At 39.7% G+C, this 20770-nt stretch overlaps 1 protein-coding gene across 1 annotated transcript in view; it reads right to left on the reverse strand.

Moving 5' to 3' along the window:
• The window catches only part of LOC308301978 (CD276 antigen homolog), a gene marked incomplete at its 3' end in the record, with an annotated part of 51355 nt that overhangs the window by 16269 nt on the left and 14316 nt on the right, over nt 1-20770 (reverse strand). The window contains exon 2 of the mRNA XM_080746123.1: nt 13093-13449. Coding sequence (XP_080602249.1) covers nt 13093-13449 — 357 coding nt within the window. The remainder of the gene's footprint in view (nt 1-13092; nt 13450-20770) is intronic.

The raw sequence follows: 20770 nt of genomic DNA on the forward strand, positions 1-20770 counted from the left end.
CAACAGTAACACACTGTGGTCATACCGGTCGGCTCCCAGTACAACAGTAACACACTGTGGTCATACCGGTCGGCTCCCAGTACAACAGTAACACACTGTGGTCGTACCTGTCGGCTCCCAGTACAACAGTAACACACTGTGGTCGTACCGGTCGGCTCCCAGTACAACAGTAACACACCGTGGTCGTACCGGTCGGCTCCCAGTACAACAGTAACACACTGTGGTCGTACCGGTTGGCTCCCAGTACAACAGTAACACACTGTGGTCGTACCGGTCGGCTCCCAGTACAACAGTAACACACTGTGGTAGTACTGGTCGGCTCCCACTACAACAGTAACACACTGTGGTCGTACCGGTCGGCTCCCAGTACAACAGTAACACACTGTGGTTATACCGGTCGGCTCCCAGTACAACAGTAACACACTGTGGTTGTACCGGTCTGCTCCCAGTACAACAGTAACACACTGTGGTTGTACTGGTCAGCTCCCAGTACAACAGTAACACACTGTGGTCGTACTGGTCAGCTCCCAGTACAACAGTAGTACAAGCTCACACCAGGTTGCATTGAGAATGACATGCCTTGTCAGCTTGTAGATCTGATATTTTCACATAGTTTAGTTTAGTTTATTTCGATCCTCGAAATTTCACAAACACAAATCATTACAGCAATTTCTAGCTGATCGAAAAGGCATAGGCCGAAGCTCAGAGCTTATTACTGCCTATCCTTTTCCCCTAAAATTAACATTTCAATTTAAAATAAAAGTTCATATTTCATGAACACTCAAACATCCGTTTTACTTTAACAATGTCACTGTTCGTAATAAAACGAACCTTTCCAAATTACTTATTCAAAAAAATAAAATAAGAGTCAAAAATCAAATCAAATAAAATATCTTAACATTGTATACAGTACACCAGTATATATAGTATCTACCCACATTCTGTATGCTGATTACCAACACCAATACTGCCACATCACACCCTGTCGCTCATCTAAATACTATACTTATAATGTAATTATTCGTTTTTATTTAATAATTTCATAATTTAATTCCTTTAAGTCACTACATTTTCATTTCTATATTTCTCCAAAACAATCTCCTTTAGCTGTTTTGTAAATTGTCTCAAATGTTTGCAGATTTGGACCTCCTCCGGTAAACCGTTCCATAATTGGACTCCTCTGACAGATATGCACATGCTCTTCATGGTCGTCCGAGCCCCAATATGTTTAAAGTTCTTTTCCCTTCTCAATTCATACCTCCCCTCCCTATCCTTGAACAAACTCTGTACCTGTCCAGGTAGTAGTTTATACCTTGCCTTATACATAATCTGTAATGTTTTAAATTCAACTAGGTCATGAAACTTAAATAATTTGGAATTTAAAAATAATGCATTTGTGTGATCATGATAACCTACCTTATGAACTATACGTATTGCTTTTTTTTGGATTATGCATAATGGATTTAGGTTTGTTTGATAGGTGTTTCCCCACACCTCCACACAATAGGATAGATAAGGCAGTATTAGTGTGTTAAACAGCATGAACAGTGAATTGTTGTTCAAAATATTCTTAACCTTGTACAATATCCCAATACTCCTAGACACTTTTGCTAGTACATGATTTATATGGGCTTTCCAACTGAACTTATGGTCAATTACAACTCCTATGAACATGTTCTCATATACTCTTTCCAACATTACATTATCTATCATTAATTCAACATTTGTGTTTAATTCGATTTTTTTGTTTCCAAAAATCATATATATATATATATATTTTTAAGGTTAACGCTTCCAGTGCCAGCCCCTAGAGGGCACCAAAGAATGCCAGGGTTTGTCCCATAGGCGAGCGCATTAGCATCCGGGGACTCACGTTGCAGTGACGCGCGTGCTCACGTTCGTGCACGTCATGGAAAGGTCCCGGATGAAAATGGCTACAGAATAGCTATTAGCATTTTGTCATTTAAAAGATCATTTTTAGGCGATTTCGCCGTTTATAAACCTCGCGCCACATCCCTAAAAACACAATCCAGAGATATGGGCCTCCAAAGATGTGGTTTTTCATTGGATTCGGCGGCGGTTCGCGGCTAACGGCCGGCATGGCGGCCCCCGGATTTGGAACACTGGATTTTAAATTTAGGCTCAGGCTTCAGAAGGCCTCGGATCATTTTATTCATTTCATTAAAAAAGCCGAACATGTTCGGGATAGGCACACTGGACGTCGTTCCGGAAGCGGCGCTGAACATTTGGTGAACATTGGGGGGCTCAAAAATGTATTTTAAACCATTTTTAATGGAATATATCGTCGGACCATGTAAAATGGCTAGCTGGCTAGCGTAGGACGAGCCAGGACCACCCACGACTCTACAAGCAGCTCAGGGTAAGTCAATTAATAAAAAAAAATTGTATTGGATTGAAATAAAGCCGAACATGTTCGGGATAGGCACAGAATGAGTTAAGTGATAATTTGTTTGAATCGAACCATAATTTAAATTTCCCCAGTTCAGTAGAGACAACCCTCAGCAGTTGCTGGAGGTTCACCCCGGAGCAAAACACATTTGTGTCATCTGCAAAAATAACAAACTTCAAAATATTTGAAACTTTACATATTTAATTTCATTTCATTTTGTTTATTTCATTTCATTCATGTTTTTTTTTTTTTTTTTTTTTTTTACATTACATACAATTTACTTTATTTTATTTATACATCATTCATAAATGAACTGAAAGGGAGCAGGCAGAAGATTTAAGCCTGCCCCGGTCATCAAATTAAAAACATTTTAACACCCTTGTTATGGCCTCTGTATATACAGTACATCAAATTCAAGGAATAAGAAAACCAAACACAATCAAGGACTAACAAACAAAACAAATAAACGCACACAACCCCCCCCCCCCCCCCCCCCCCAAAAAAAAAACATACATGCGTACACCCACATGGCAAGAAGAAAGATAATCATATTAACCCTCTAGCTCATAATTTCTAATTTTCCCCCTTTTAAACACTTTCTTAAAATGAAACATTGATGTACAACTCTTCAACTCCTTGTTTTGGGCACTCCATAACTTTATACCTGTAACAGAGATACACATTTGTTTTAATGTTGTCCGCGCAAACAAGTGTTTGAAATCATATCTTCTTCTATGGTCCTCATTTTCGGAACTAAACTCAAATAACTGTTGCAGCTGTTTTGGTAATTCTCTATTTTTTGCTTTATACGCAGCTAATAATGTTCTAAGTTCAATCAAATCCATAATTTTCAACAACCCTGATAACATAAAGAGTCTATTAGTATGCGCCCTGAAGTCTTCTTTGTGAATAATTCTTAAAGCTCTTTTTTGTAACATTATCAAGGGAACGATATTACTCCTATATGTATTGCCCCATACTTCAAGACAATAAACAAAATATGGTAAGACCAGTGTGCAATACAACATCCTCAATATAGTCATGTCTAGCTCATATTTTACCTTATTCAAAATAAAAAGACTTTTAGCCACCTTGCTTTTTACATATGGGTGGGTGACGTGACGTAACGTTTTCGCTGTCCTCGGTGTCAAACATGTATAAATAAAAAATATATTTGTCAAAAACCTTCTGAATATTGTGCAGGACATTAAGCTTTATGTGAACTTACTCAAGATTAAAACATTTCATTCCTCATTTCTTCAGAATGTTCAACCAAACATGGCAAAACTCATATGGTGTGACTGTCCTGACCTTGTTTCTCAAAGTGGGAACTTGAATAAAACTAAGAAAAAGAATTGCTAAAAATCATTTGAAAATGAATTTAGGCTAAAAAAAAATCTATTTGTGAGCCTATATCTTTTCAAAGTCAAAGCATAATGTTTTCAGTCATTTCTGATCAAAAACATTTTGTCCCCCAAACCAAAATCATTTGGTGTGACACTAGTTTGGACAAATTAAACAGGCAATTATTTGGACACCTATTGGCTAGAGAGGTCCTTCTTCTGTAAGGCTATTCAGCACTCCCAGCACAACTGCAAGACAGGTGTCTGAGGTGAGTTATGATTTTAACATTTTCATGAAATGCCATCTTGTTGAAACTTTGACAAACTCACCACTTTGGATGTCTGTTGGTGTGACACCTTTTCATTAAAAAAAGCTTAAGTTATTTGAAGTTTTGGTCATATTTCCATGTAGATCTAGGTTGCTTTGTTATAGCTAGCATGCTGTTAACATGCTAATGTGTACATAGTAGCCTCAAGGTAAACCTAAATGCAGAAAAACATAATATGGTGTGACACTTAATCATAATGGTGTGACATCTGCTTGTCACGCCATATGACTTGATTGTCACACCATATGATTTATACTGTATTTAACTACAGATATAACAATAAATAACAAAGTTCCATGTTTCTTTTGTACATTTAAACATTTGTTTTAAACATTTTTACATAAAATGTAATTTAGCTTCATTCAGTGATACTTCAAATTCATCAGACAGAGCAGAAACCCCTTCACAGAAACCTTAACATATTGTTTCAATCTAAACAATATTTTCTCTTTGTCTTAAACTATACATTCCATTTTCTTTTGTCAGCTGGAAAATTACAAGTGCTGAGAGAACGAGAAAGTACAGGGAGAAACTAAACAATGACCCAGCAAGGAGAGAGGAGCCAAAGGGGCGAGACTGCATTTTCTACGAAGAGCAGGAGGTTGTCTGTGGCATAGCAGAACCGCAACAAGGCAGCCGGTTTGCTACCCTCACCAAATACGACTGGCTGATGTACAATACAGTCTAAATGTATAATCTAATCTGATCTAATACTTTTGTACTTTCACTCACTGGACTGGACAGTGGACAGTGTTATGGTAGGACCCGAGACAAAACTAGCGAAAATAGCTGATCTACAAGCTCTCAACACGTTGTGCTGCGAGAGCTTGTAGATCAGCTATTTTTGGAGTTGCGCAACCCAGCACTCTTTAGCTAGTGGAGATGTGGTGTAATGTCATGATTCCTAATTACATTTGTTCAACACAAAATGCTGTGTTCAAGTTCAGGAGACTTCGGAAAAAAGCAATTTACCTGAATGCTGAGTTCTATTTCCACTAATTGGTGTTAATAAAATGTTGCCTTGGCTCCAAGTGTGGCTATGCGCCTTATTGTCTCTTTAGGATCCTTCTGCCGTGGGCCGGCACAAGACTTAGGTGTGCGTAGCATTCCTGTGCACATCCTCATCATCCATCTACTACTACAATTCTTTCTTATCCCATGTTAAAACCCTACAATAATATCCTGTTCAGAAATATTAAGGCCATGTTATCCTGGGTAATTGTTTAATCAATCAGTAAAGTTCAGTACTCACTAATAGGTAGGTTAAAACACAGTTTGCTTTGACACATGAAGATATGATCATACGGTGTGACACTAAATCATTTGGTGTGACATTCCAAATAGTGAAAAATCATACCTTTATTAATGATTAAACCAAAAAAATGTTTATGGATTACATAGAGAATATTATCAGGAAGAGTCACAAATATTTGTGTAATTTTAGAGAAAGTTTTGACAGAATACATTTAAAATATGTTGTAAGATCATGAACATGGGCCTCACACAGAGTGTCGATTATGAAAAAAATATACAGACATAATTAATTTTCAAAAAACTATAGTGGATCACTGGTTAGTTATGATAAAGGACTTTGATAAAGTGAGTAACTTAAGAAAGATGTACTCCATTTTCATTTTATGAACAATTATTTTCATGTCACACCATATGACGATTTTAGGCACAAGTACAACAAACTGCTGAATAAAGTCTGATTCCAATAAAATATCTAAAAACAAAATGTATTTCCATAAGGTTGAGAGTGAGTAGAACAAAAGTAAATAACTTTTATGCCTGCATTTTAAAGTTTTTTTAAAAACACATTTTTTGGGGCGTCACGTCACTGACCCATATGCTATATGATTTTTCCATGTCAATTTGTCATCTAAAATAACACCCCAAAACCTAAATTCATAAACTCTCTCAATATTCACACCATCTATAGAAAGTACAATTTCATCCTTTTTCAAGTTAGAAAAAATCATAAACTTGTTTTTTTTTTTTTTTTTTATGATAACTTATTTTTATTAAACCAATTTTTGAGTTTAAACATTTCATTAGTAATAATTTTGGCTACACTTATTAAATTGACCCCTGAACAAAAGAAATTTGTATCGTCTGTGAATAAAACAAACTGCATAATCTTTGATACTTCACAAATGTCATTAATATATAAAATAAAGAGCTTTGGTCCTAAAACCGAACCTTGTGGGACCCCGCATTCAAGCTTCATGCATTCCGAATCATAACCCTCCATTTGTACATATTGTTGCCTGTTATGAAGATAACTAACTAACCAGTCTGAAACTATACCTCTCACACCATATCTGTTCAGTTTTGAAATTAATATTTGATGGTCAATTGTGTCAAACGCCTTCCTTAAATCGATAAATACCCCTATTGTGTGTTCATAATTGTCTATAGCTGTTGTTATTTCATCTGTTATTTTCATAAGTGCCAAAGCTGTAGATTGATTGCTCCGAAAGCCATATTGGCTCTCACTCAACAAATTATTCTTTTCAATAAACGAATCCAATCTCTGTACATACAACTTTTCAAGCACCTTTGAAAACTGTGATAGCAACAACACTGGTCTATAATTGGTAAAATCATGTTTGTCTCCGGTTTTAAAAAGTGGAATTACCTTAGCCGTTTTCATCTTTTCTGGAAAAACTCCTGTACTAAAAGAAAGATTATAGATATAGGTCAGAGGCTTAATTATACAGTCAATTGTCTTCTTCACAATAATCATGTCTATCCCATCACTATCAGTTGATGTTTTATTCTTTGATTTTGCTACAATGGATTTAATTTCACTTTCACTCACTTCTCCTAGATACATGGACTGCATAATCTTACTTCCTCCTTCCAATTCCCCATCATTATGCTCATCTTGTTGTGGAATAGCACTAGCCAAACTAGGCCCAACATTTACAAAAAAAGAATTACATTAATTTACCACTTCAGTCATATTTTCTATAATTGTATTATTATCTTTTGTAAAATAAGTAGGACAATCAGTGGATGCCTTTTTATTCCCCATTACCTGATTTAAGATTTTCCAAGTACCTTTAAGGTTGTTTTTATTTTCCTCTAATCTCTTGTTATAGTATTCTTTCTTTGCCCGTCTCATTATTATTGTCAATTTATTTTTGTAAACCTTATATTTGCTTTCAGCAGTATTTGTCCTAAATTTCATGAAGTCTTTGTAAAGTGTATTTTTCTTTTTACATGCATTCTGTAATCCTTTTGTTATCCAAGGTTTTTTATTGTAACTATTCCTATTTTTGATTTGTACTATTGGGCAATGTTTATCATAGTGTGATAAAAAACTTTTCAAAAAACACTCATATGCAACATTTACCCCATCTGAATAAACTCCATTCCACTTTTCATTTAGAAGGTATTTTTTTAAATTATTTATTGATTCCTCTGTTCTTACTCTAACATATCTATAACAATGTTCCTCTTTCTTACTCTTTATTTGACAATTATACGTTACAAATACAGGTAAATGATCGCTTATGTCCTTTATTATTAATCCACTCTTAACATTGTTTTCTAATTTGTTGATAAAAATGTTGTCAATTAATGTTGCACTTTTCTCAGTAATTCGACTGGGTTTAGTGATTAATGGGTAGAACCCTCTACTATATAATGTGTCCAAAAAATCTGATGTAGCTTTATGTTTCAATACATTAATGAGATCAATATTAGTATCACCACAAATCAGACAAGTCTTATTTTCATTTAACCCATTCATTAATCCTTCTAAACTTTCTTTGAACATTTCTATATTAGTCCCAGGAGTTCTGTATACACACATGATGACGATATTCCTCCTCCCTTCTAATTCTATTTCCACCGTTAAACATTCCATTAAATCATCAATTGTGATTGTCATATTTTCGACCACTCTACACCTCAGGTTGTTATCAACAAACAGGGCCACACCCCCAGCCCTCCTGTTAGCCCTATTGGTATAATGTAAGTCGTAACCCTTCAATTCAAAATCTAAACCTCTCTTTTCTTTCAGCCATGTCTCAGATAAAGCAATCACCCTGAATTTCCTCCCAAATGTATCCAAATAATTCCTAATCTCTGAAAAGTTTTTATACATGCTTCTAGAATTAAAATGAATTAGGGAGCACTCGTTTTTTATTGAAGGTAGTTATAGGAGCAAATATATAAGCCCTGATATAAAATGCCATGACCCTCCCTCTCAATTTGGGGGAAAATCAATGACCCTCCCCAGGCATTAAACAAAAAATGATTGACCCTCCCCTAAAAACATGACATTTACCACAGTAAAATCTAAAACTTTAACTTACAGTTAGGGCTGTCGCGGTTAGGAATTTCTGGAGACGATTAATCATCATACAAAATAACTGCGATTGACGAATAGGCTATATTGTCTATTCCCCCCCCCCCCCCCCCTTCATTAGGCTATATGTATACCACTATGATCAACCTCCTATAATCCACATACTGTACTCCTTAATTAAGAAAATTATCAATTTAATTGCTTTTTGAACACCAAGAAAGATTAAAATGTTAGAGTGGGACTAGTGGAAAAAGAGATCAATCCAGTTGCGTTCGGGTGTTGCGCTCTGGAAATAGCAGATCTACAAGCTCAGAACGCGTCGCGTTGACGGGCTAGACCAGCTGCTGTTGGACTGTCTACTGCCGTTTTATTTCCCAGTTCGGCGTATTGTTGTGGGCAGTGGATCTGTAGATGTGTTGTATTAGCAGCACGTCTGACTATAGCACCTTTTTATGGCAGTGCTTCCTCCACATTACTTGCTGGGCTCTCCTTTATCGTTGGGATTAAAACAGCTCGACCCCAGCGGTGTAAAGTAAACTTTCATCCTCCATGACACAAACTAGTTATCCTCGCCTATGTAGTAAGATTGACATCACTTAAGCTTGCGCATCCGACCAAGACAACTTGACGACGACACAAGGAAAAAACATTAACAACACTGTGGCCGTCGCCTGCTGCTGCTCCTTGTACGTGCGGCTGTGTGCCAGCCAGGGACGTGCAGAGAATATTAGAGAGGCAGGGGCTTTTACTTCTTAAAATAAACGTACTGTATCATGCCTGTTGCTAAGGTATGGCAACATGACTGGTGTCTTGCACGCGCGCCTTCTTTTTCTGAACTGATGCCACTGATTCATGGTCTGGAGTGGGCACTTTTTAACAGAAGGATAAAAGGGCAGGGGCTAAAGCCCCCTATGATGTCTATGTGTGCACATGTATTGTAGTGTGAATGGTGTGAATCGTGCAGTGTAAATGCTCATACGATCTGATTAAATAATCATGAAATCTGGTCGTGCGCAAACTCTTGTCTTCTGTAGAGACCGGAGAGTGTCTCCGCTCCGCTCATTCAAGCACTGACTACTGAAGTTCCGCACTTGCACTTCTGTGAAGCGCGTCAGCGATAGCTCGGCTGTACCATTGAAGAGAAAGCAGAGGGGGGTATCATTGACTATTGTATTTTACTACAGCGTTCCTTAATTAAATAATAGTATTATTGAAAGGAATACATATAGACCTATAAAAACCCAGACTATTTTTAATTCAAAATCGCATGACCCTCCCTGACACTAAAATTAAAATAGCATCACCCTCCCTGACACTAAAATCAAAATAGCATCACCCTCCCCTAAAATTCTCCTAGTGGGCCCCTCCCACTATTAACGATACGTCCCTTAGTGAAAATGATTTTTCCAGTTCAACATTGTTCTTGACTTGGTCCTCAGTATAATACTTACACTTGTCGCCAACATAATTAAATACATGACTCTCTGGGTCTACGTCATTTAAATCATACATGTTGTCTTCCATATCAGACCCTGTTAGGATTTGATTCCCAAGCGACTCAGCCATAATTGTCTATGAACAGGGAGGCGGTCCCCCCCCATGGGCATTGTCTACTGTATAAATCCATACCTTTAACTTTTGTCTTTTCCTTCTCCATCCAGAGAATCCTTGCTTTTCCCATGTCGATTCATAGAGTCCACTAATGTCTTCACACTTCTCATCAGCTCCTTTTCGTTTTCTGGCGTTCTCCTCCTCCCAGAGCCTGCTGTCTCCCATCCCGCTGTCTTCAGTGTAGCCTCCAAGTCCAACGCGCCCGGTGGCATTTTCACTTTAAGGCCGTATTCACGACGCACCCCCTCTGCTGCCGCTTGCGGGTTGTTAAACATCTTGAATTTACCTTCTCCCTCCAATATTTTCAGTTTTGCGGGATACACAACTCTTGATTTTATTTTATTTTCTTCATATAATTGTTTGCTTATTTGAAAGCATTGTCCCCTCTCCTTGTAAACTTTTTCTGTGAAGTCATCATCGACATCCTTGTGTCTTCAATCTTCATATCTTTCTTTGTCCAGGACATCCGTAGCACTATTTGTTTCGCCGTCTCATTTTGGAAACGCATTATTATTGGCCTGGGCCTGTCGTCTGCTCCCGGTTGTTGTCCAATTCTATGTGCCACTTCTATGGGGGCTTCTGCATCATTGATGTTTAACTTTTCTTCAATAAGTTTCCTCACAAACCCCACCGTGTCACTTCCATTGCTGTCACAATGCTCTGGTACAGAAAAGTCTCAGGTTACATTTTCTGGATTTACTTTCCAGTAGTTCACATTTCATTTCCAATTGCTTCTGGAGGCGCAGGCTGTGTACAAGCACATTAGCCATGCTCGTTTCATGCTCCTCGTTTGCCGTTATTCTCAGCTCTGCTTCATCCACTCGTGATTTCAGTTCACCAAAGCTATGCCTTAGTTCACTTACGTCTTTCTTTAATGCTCCAAAATTTGCGGCCGATTCCTTACGAAATGCTCTGATTTCTTGCATTACTTCAGAAAGCCCCGGCGGGGTGCCTTCTTCCTCCTCCACTTCAAGTTCAAGTTCAGGTTCAGGTGTGCTGTGCTGCGGGCCGCGTCTTTGTCTGGCTGCTTTCGCAGCCATATTCTTGCGTGCTTTATCCTTGCTAATTCCTTGTCACTCGATGTCACAATTCTTCCTTTATTTGTGATTTAATCCTCCTTCCTTTTCAATTGATGTCCCAGTATCCATACTCAGTTCTTTACCGAGTTCTGTAAAAGTTTGTTGCGTGGTACGTGATTAATGTGTGTCAAAAGCTTTCTTTAGATCAATAAATACTCCAACTGCATATTTCTTATCTTGAACTGAAGTTGTTAATTCTTCTATTAACTAAATTAAGTTATTTTGCCACCCTATGTAGGTGCAGTTTTCAATGCAATGTTCAAACATGGCCGCCAGGTGAATATCGTTTCTCAAACATAATGTATTAACAACATGGTGTTGCTGTGTGCCATATTCAAAAAGAGAGGTTAGACAAACTGGACAGGAGAGAAATTGCCCAACAATTTGTGCAAGGGAATGATTGGAGGAGGACAGTATGTGGGTCCTTCAAAGAGCCTACTCCTGTTTAGTGAATTTGTTTTGGTTTATCTGCACTATAAATTAGCAGTAGTGGACCGTTTTCATAAACAAAAAAATATCCATCTAATTTAGCTCATTTAACTCATTGAATGCCCTTTTCAAGATGGCCGCCAAGTACCAGGATGCCACGTTCCTAAATTTCTAGTGCACAGATCAATTTTTAGTGCACGGATCGTGCACGCCCATGCACCATATATGCACCATATGTGTAGTACTTTTTAACAGCTTTCAAACAAAAAAATCCGCTTGGAAATCCGTTCAGGCATTCATGAGATAGAAGCCTTCAAAGTCAGACAAAACAAACACTCCCACCTTCCTAAATTTCTAGTGCACAGATCAATTTTTAGTGCACGGATCGTGCACGTCCATGCCTAGATCATGCACCATATGTGTAGTACTTTTTAACTCACTTAGCGCCGAGCGAGCCAGATTTCAATATGAATCTGCGCTTATAACGCCAGGAAATAGCTATATTGAATCCCCAAAATCACATTACATAACCAGGTACACGTGCCTGCGAATGCCACAAGATGACCACTAGAGTGAGCCATAGCCCATAGACTTTCCATGGTCCCATGTTAAGTCAGAATAAAAAACAAGGTTCAGGACATAACAGGATGGTACAATGACATGCTCTCCATTGACATTCAATGGACAGGCCGCGGGCCGCCATTTGAGCTCAATACTGCTCAATTCGTGCTAGATCGTCTCAAACCACCATTGGTATGGGCATCGGAACGTATATAGATGCCACACAGAAAGTTTCCGAATCAAAATCCGACCTAGTGAAGCTACGTGAGGGTCGGATGGTTTGCATTGAGCCTAGCGGCTAACAGAGGCCTACGTAAACAGGAAGCTATGGCTTAAAGGTGACGTCATAATCGTATCCTTTTTTTTCACGGTTTTCATCTGTATGCTAGTCGAAGGTAAGCTAACCGTTCCGCTCCGTCTATCAACCCAAATTAAAAGCTTAAACAATGCTTTTATATAAAAGTCGCTCCGAGTCGCTCGGCACTAAACGCCATCATTAGTTAGTCGCCCCGAAAGTCGCTCGGCGCTAAGTGAGTTAACAGCTTTCAAACAAAAAAATCCGCTTGGAAATCCGTTCATACATTCATGAGATACAAGCCTTCAAAGTCAGACAAAACAGCCATTTTTGACATTTTGAAAGATGTGTTTGTTATGGGGCTAAACAAGCAATTTCGCAATTGCGATCATGCCTAATACATTTGAGGCATTTTTAGAAATGCTTTTATAAAAAAAAATGTTGATTTTTTTTTTTTTTTTTTTCCAAAATGGCTTCCAACTCGGGAAACTAGGGCTGTGGCAGCCTGGGACTACTGTAATAACTCGGGAAACTCGGGCCTTGGCAGTCAATGAGTTAAAGTAACAGTGTTAAATAGTTCTATATTGTGACAGTAATCATTGCTATAGAGTGTTTGTTCAGTAACCGTGTTAAATAGCTCTATATGAGATGGGGAATAAAGGGTAAATGACAGCTTTCTGGTTCCCCATCCATGTTTTGAACACTACATCTTACCAACAAGGAGCTGGATCAAACTGCTGCTGCGCTGGGGTAGAACGTCCTTGGTTATTGCAGAACACTGGTAGGTCCCCTCGTCTGAGAGCCTCACCCTGGACAGCCTCAGTGAGATGTTACCATGAGACAGCTCTTCATGAAACAGGGTTGTCCTTTCTTTGTACAAAGGGTTGGTATACTTGTACGCGTGACGTCCATCTTTGCGAAGGTGCACATATTCTGGCTTCAGGTCAGGTCTGGTCCACTTCACCGTCTCCTTATCCATGTTGACAGGTGGATCAATGTGACATGGAAGGATGACATCATCTCCCACCTTGGCCAGCACATCATGAGAGGACCCGATCACCTGATGTTGTTCTGAAAACAAAACAGAATGACGTTAGTGTAGAAAGAGTTAAAAGTATGTTTTATGTGGCCACACCCACCAGTACATTAAGTATGCCTGGTTGGTCAGGTGGTGGTGATTAGTGCTGGGCGATTCTTGCTCAAATGAGAAGCTCGATTTTACTCCACAAGAATCTAGATCACAATTCTCTCACGATTTTTTGAGCATGGAATGAAACCAAATAAGGGTCCATTTGGTAAAAAAATAAAAAGTGTTATGAAAAAGAAATACAAATTAAAACATACAAACTTATTTTTAAGTCCACCGACGAAGTCAAGAATTGACGATCGTCTAACTTGACACATGGTATAGGCTATATGCACATATGCCATTTTGTTCTACTTCCGGGCATCTTTCGACTTCCTTCACAGGTGTTACTGATGAATATCACTGGAAACACTCTGCTACACCAGTGGGTCTCAAAGTGTCCTTGAGTGGTCTCCAAATGTCCCCATACAGGTGTGTAACTCTGAGAGTGTACAAATGGAAGCAAATGGACCTGCAAGGGTCCGTTTTGGGTCCATTTGTTGTTTCCATTTCTACAGAGTTATGGGGGTCCTTGAAATTAAAGAACCACTGTACAATAAATCAAACAGAGCTTTATTAATTTTAGTCATATTTATTTCAAATATGTCAAATTAAAAAGTACAATTTTGCACTTGCAAACCCCCAAAAAACCAGTAAAGAATATCAGATTAAAACATAGCAAGTAATAAAAACAACAAAAAAAGAAACTAAATAATAACATATCCAAAAAGGAGTGAAAAGAAGTCAAATTTAGAAACTCCCACCCCTTTTGTACCTGACTTAGTTCAGATAAACTTAAAATAAAAATAATTTAAATTTCATATACAAAATATCAACTTAAAATAAAAATAATTTAAATTTCATATACAAAATATCAAAAGTTAGATACCTACATACATACATAGATACACACACACATACTCATATACACACACACACACACACACACACACACACACACACACACACACACACACACACACACACACACACACACACACACACAGTACATAAACATGCATTCATACTTACATATGTATGTATACATACAATATATACCTACTGTGAAGCCATACTAACTAGTACCATTTCTATGTTGTACAACATGATATAATAATTATACTAGAAGCAGTGCTCTTCCGAGCACAGGTCTCCACCAGGCCGTGCATCCTGGTGGTGCTACTGTATAATATGCCAATGTAAAAAGGGTGGCATATGTTCTTCACCTTAGATCTTTCATGGCAATCGGACGCTGCATGCATGATTTGAAGCATTGTGTTCCAAAAATGTGTTTTGCTAAAGTCTATGTGCTGGTGGCGCTATAACAGGCCAATGTGAAAAAGGTAGCATTTGGGAATATGTGTGACAAATTTCATGGTAATCGTAAGCTGCGTTGATGATTTGAGGCATTTTGTTCAAAAACGGAGCAATCCTGCAAACTTTGGAAGCCAATATTAGCCAATCAGGATGGAATATGAAATATCAGACGGATCGGACTTGATCACATGACTATAAAGATACTGTGTACCGATTCGCGTGATTTTTGGATAAAATCTCAAGGAGTAATATTCAAAAATGTGTTTTACATAAGTCGGCCCAAAGGTGGCGCTATAAAAGGCTGATATGAGAAATGCAGGGCAAAGGTTTATCCTTAGCCTCTAGGGAGTGCGCTTACAAAGTTTGAAACTGATCGGTGGAGTTGTAGGTAAAACCACAAATCGGCCTGTTATAGCGCCACCATGAGGCTGATTTCAAAAATTTGAAGTGGCATTTCTTCCTCGACCTAGTGGGAATGTGTGTGCGCAATTTCATGATAATTGCACGTTGCGTTTGGGATTTGAGGCATTTTGTTCAAACCGGCTCAATCCTACAAATTTTGGAAGCCAATCTTAGCCAATTGACCGAATTCACAGCCCGCCCATGCATGCGCACTCAGCAGATTTCTCAGCTTTCCCCGGGTGCTGTTGTCAATTTAGAAGGGGAAACTCTAATAGAAATCGCTGGACTTTAAGCCAACAAATCATTATTTCGAACGGTAAAGTAAACTATACCGCTTTGTGCCTTTTACTATCTTGTGTTCTTGATCATGCTAGACGTATTTTATACATTACTATTCGGAAATTGCATTAAATTTGCGATTTCTGTGTTAAATTAGTAGTTTTTCCCCCTCTACCATGACGTCAGCGCCAGGAAGTTGCGTAACATGAATTCGGTCAATCAGGATGGAATAATTGGACAGATCCGTGTCGATCACATGTCTGTCGAGATACTTCCTACGGATTTGTAGGATTTTTGGACAAAACCTGTAAGAGTAGTGCACAGAAATGTGTTTTGCGAACATCGGCCACTAGGTGACGCTAGAAAAGGCCCATTTGAAAAATTTAGGGCAGAGGTTCTAGATTGGCATCCAGGGAATGTGTGTGCTCACTTTGGCATTGACCGGGCAAACGGCGACTGAGATTTGGTGCACACAAACTGCGAGGACGCACGGACGCACGGACGGACGGACGCACGGACGCACGGACGGACGAAGGGGAAAACATACTCTCCCCCATGCCTTCGGCTGGTGGAGACAATAATAATATCACATAATACAGTAATTGTCTCCACCAGCCGAAGGCATGGGGGAGAGTATGTTTTCCCCTTCGTCCGTCCATGTGTCCGTCCGTGCGTGCGTCCTCGCAGTTTGTGTGCACCTAATCTCAGTCGCACAGTGTGTGCATCTATGTATAATGAATGAATTTTGAGCTGTATGAATTTGCTTTATGAATGCACTTGGGTATAAGTTGGTCTGAGGTTGGGAGTGTCTACACAGAAACGGGAAATGTCTTTACTGCGGAAATGTGACACTTTAGCCTCCATCAGAGTCCAGGGTGAAGAGCTATTCACTTCACCGCGGTGTAGTTTTCTAGCTATCACCTAAAGATACATAACAAAGCCTAGGTTATAGCTAGGAAACTACAACGCGGTGAAGTGAATAGCTCTTCACCATGGACTCTGATAGAGGCTTTACCGGTAACTGTTTTATACAACGCTGAGGAAGGCTTAACGCCAAAACGCGTACGTTGTTTACTCTGCGGAGTGCCACGCCAACTTATATATAACTAGAAGCAGTGCTCTTCCGAGCACAGCTCTCCACCAGGCCGTGCGTCCTGGTGGTGCTACTGTATAAAAAGGGTGGCATATGTTCTTCACCTTAGATCTTTCATGGCAATCGGACACAGCATGCATGATTTGAAGCATTGTGTTCCAAAAATGTGTTTTGCTAAAGTCTACCTGCTGGTGGCGCTATAACAGGCCAATGTGAAAAAGGTAGCATTTGTTCCTTGACCTAGTGGGAATGTGTGGCAAATTTCACGGTAATCGCAAGCTGCGTTGATGATTTGAGGCATTTTGTTAAAAAACAGAGCAATCCTGCAAACTTTGGAAGCCAATATTAGCCAATCAGGATGTAATATGAAATATCAGACGGATCGGACTTGATCACATGACTATAGAGATACTGTGTACCGATTTGCGAGATTTTTGGATAAAATCTCAAGGAGTAATATCCAAAAATGTGTTTTACATAAGTCGGCCCAAAGGTGGTGCTATAAAAGGCTGATGTGACAAATGCAGGGCAAAGGTTTATCCTTAGCCTCTAGGGAGTGCGCTTACAAAGTTTGAAACTGATCGGTGGAGTTATAGGTAAAACCACAAATCGGCCTGTTATAGCGCCACCATGAGGCTGATTTTAAAAAAAATGTGGTATTTCTTCCTTTGCCTAGTGGGAACATGTGTGCGCGATTTCATGATAATTGCACTTTGCCTTTGTGATGTGAGGCATTTTGTTCAAAACGGCTCAATCCTACAAACTTTGGAAGCCAATCTTAGCCAATCAGGATGGAATATGCAAAATCGGACAGATCCGTGTCGATCACATGACTGTCAAGATACTGCCTACCGATTTGTAGGATTTTTGAACAAAATCTGTAAGAGTAGTGCACAGAAATGTGTTTTGCGAACGTCGGCCACTAGGTGACGCTAGAAAAGGCCCATTTGAAAAAAATTAGGGCAGAGGTTCTAGATTGGCATCCAGGGAATGTGTGTGCTCACTTTGGCAGCGACCGGGCCAACGGTGACTGAGATTAGGTGCACACAAACTGCGAGGACACACACACGGACGGAGGGGAAAACATACTCTCCCCCATGCCTTCGGCTGGTGGAGACAATAAAAAGTGCCTTAAATGACAGTTCCGTGAGTGCTGGTATTCTCTTGTTTAAAGTTACGTTCCCGACCGTGCACCCGGTAAAATTGCCTAGAGAAGAGAAGAGAAATGGAGTCAATCAGCAAGCCCGTCAGTGATGGAAAAAGTAGGCTACTCACACGTTTTACTTAAGTAAAAGTAGAAATACTCTGTTAAGTCCCATGTTCAAAATGTACTTGAGTAATGACGTTTTGGTATCAAAATTTACTTAATGTAGGCTGTATAATTAAAACGTAGTCTTATAGTCATTATGCTGAATGTCCCATTTCACCAGCGGCAGCCGGTTACACATCGCCACTCCGACATGTTTCCTTTCCGACATGTCTCCTTTCCGACACTAACCCTATCTCTAACCCTAACCCTAAACCTTAGGCCCATGGGGAGTGTCGCCACTCCGACAATAAGAAGTCAATGTCGGAGTGGCAACACGTCGCAATGGAAAACCGTTACCGCGGCAGCCGGCCCATAGGGGCGCTAGTGCGCCGAACCCCCGAGGCAAACGCCCAGAATAAAATATATTTTGAATTCTGCATTCTGTGATTTATTTAAAATGAGCAAGCCAGCAAGGTAAATATCATATAATAGTGATTAACCAGTGAGTAAACGTATAATCTGCTGTGAATGCCACTCAATTTGTTGATAAAAATTTCCTATGTTGTAGAACGTTACTGATAGGTGACAGTTCTGTGTGCAAAAAAAAGATCTGATTCCATTGAGTCTCGCATTAATTTGTACATGCGCGATAAGCCAGTTCGCAAATAGCTCCATCTTGGATATCGCGCAATGCATTTTAGGGATGCGCAAAGGTCTCTGGGATGCATTGGGTCCATGCGCACCCAACTCTAGGGGGCGCATCGCAGAGTCTTGTAGGATGACGGACGCAGCAACGCAGATGACCAATATTAGTAATTTAACTGTTCCTCAGCTAAGACGGTATTTATTAGACCGTGATATTGTTGTGTTAAATGCATTAAAGAAGGATTTAGTTGCCCATTGCTGTGCAGCATGTCTTTTAAATCTGCAACCTATACACCAAAAACAACATGCTACAGAAATAGGAGGACCAGAGGAGGTCCAAACTACTGGGTCATAGGGACATAATTTGTCTTATACCGATCCGATCCTGATACCCTCCGAAACGGCTGGGATGTTATCCACAGTTGTTGTTAAGTGAGCTATAAGTAATAATAGTCCGTTATTGTCTCTCCAGGTTAGGGATGTCAGCGGTTAACCGGTTAACCGGTTAGCCGACCGTTAAGAAATAACCGGTCATGCTTAACGGTTTCACGGTTAATTTTCATAATAATATGATCGCATTTTCCTGGACCTGCATAGTGTTTTTGGCTATGGAGATGTGCTTTTGTCAAACAGACTCTGGGAGGCGCAAGAGAGTAAGTAGTCCAATCGAACAGTGAATGAGAGACAGCTGTTTTAGTGTTACGCAATGGGGTCTGTGCCACAGTGTGGTCCGGGGAGGATCAGGCAACGAGCGTCGGAATACACAAAACAGAACACGTAGCCAACAGAGGTATTTCGGTCTGGGAGCATTTCAAAAGGAAAGGAGTGTAGACAACAGTATCTTTCTCAAATACAGCAGCGACATGAGGCAACAGCGATGCTCAATCACAAGCCGTGAGTCGCAGAACGCGACGCGCTGTGATCTTGTAGATCTGCCATTTTCATCTCGGAAGAGTTTTCTCTGCAGCGCGAGTCAACAGACTCGTACACAACAGAACTCGTCGTCATGTTAATGGTTCTCAATAAAAATGCTCAGCCTAGGCTAGAGCTTGTTTGTTTGAAAGGCAGAATAGGCACCGCCGCCGACCACTTGTTGAAACGCGCAGGCGATGCTTGTTGTTTATTGATGATTAAGCCTAGAACAATTTATTTTTATTGTTAAATCCGTCTTTTTAGTTTGTCTTTCAAAGGAGCATAACTAAATGTCTACCATTCGTCTACCAACATTAATTCTGTGACATCCCTACTCCAGGTCGGCAGAGGAAGTGTAGCGCCCAGGATAACATTAGGATAATTGACACCGGGTGAAACATGGGTTATAACATCGTGGCATAAAAACAAACAAACAAACAAATAAATAAATAATAAGTCTATTAATAAGAATCATATCAGGTTTGCTGCAATAAATAGGCATAGGCCTATATGCCATTGGCCGTTCAAATGTTTAATTGGCCCTTAATTATAAAGACCACCGGCTACTGCCGCCTGGGGAAATGCTGTTATTAGGCTACTTTATAATTTAAGCCCATCATTAATATTATTATTTGGATAAAGTATTACAACCATTAAAACATCATAATCAAGTTTGTATCGTGATCGGACACTAGCTGGTTTAGTGCCTGGCAGCTTGCTGCTGCTGCTCATACTCTATCTATGCTGCTGCTGCTCCTCGCATTCCTCGCAAGCCTTGCATCATAGTAATATATAAAGACATAATATATAAGAGCTACTGGGCTCACAGCACGTCGCAACGCGGCAGGTTGTGAGATTGTGTGTCTGACATTTAGATATGCAGAAACACTGTTGTACGGCAAAGGCTTCTCCAGTTTATCAGCGCTGTGTACGGGACTCTTGGTTCGCTCAGCGTCGGGGGTTTAGCTTTACTGTTATGACAAACAGAACCGGCCGGCGTGATCTGAAGAACCAATGCCCAGACTCAGTTGACGATAATAAAACAGGGGTCCAACCTTCTATGGGTCGTGGAATAACTTGGATATGAGCAAGCACAGTGACTGTCTGATCGTAGCAATGGATTAAGTGCCAAGTTAGCCGCAAATTGCAACACTAGATTTGTTTATACTCGGATGAATCTAGGGGTGCAATACCTCCCATAGGCAGCCAATGCATCAAAACAGTTTTTTGCTATCTGATTGAATTAAACGGTGTCAAACTCACCAATATTGGGGCTGTATGGAAAGCTTGGAGTATCCTCTTTCTATCTGCAAAGTGTTTGTTTCATAAAAATCCACAGTAGACATGTTAGGAGCTACTTTCTATCAAG

Source organism: Nannobrachium achirus, assembly GCF_963921795.1.
Source record: "Nannobrachium achirus genome assembly, chromosome: 17".
Lineage (NCBI taxonomy): Eukaryota > Metazoa > Chordata > Actinopteri > Myctophiformes > Myctophidae > Nannobrachium > Nannobrachium achirus.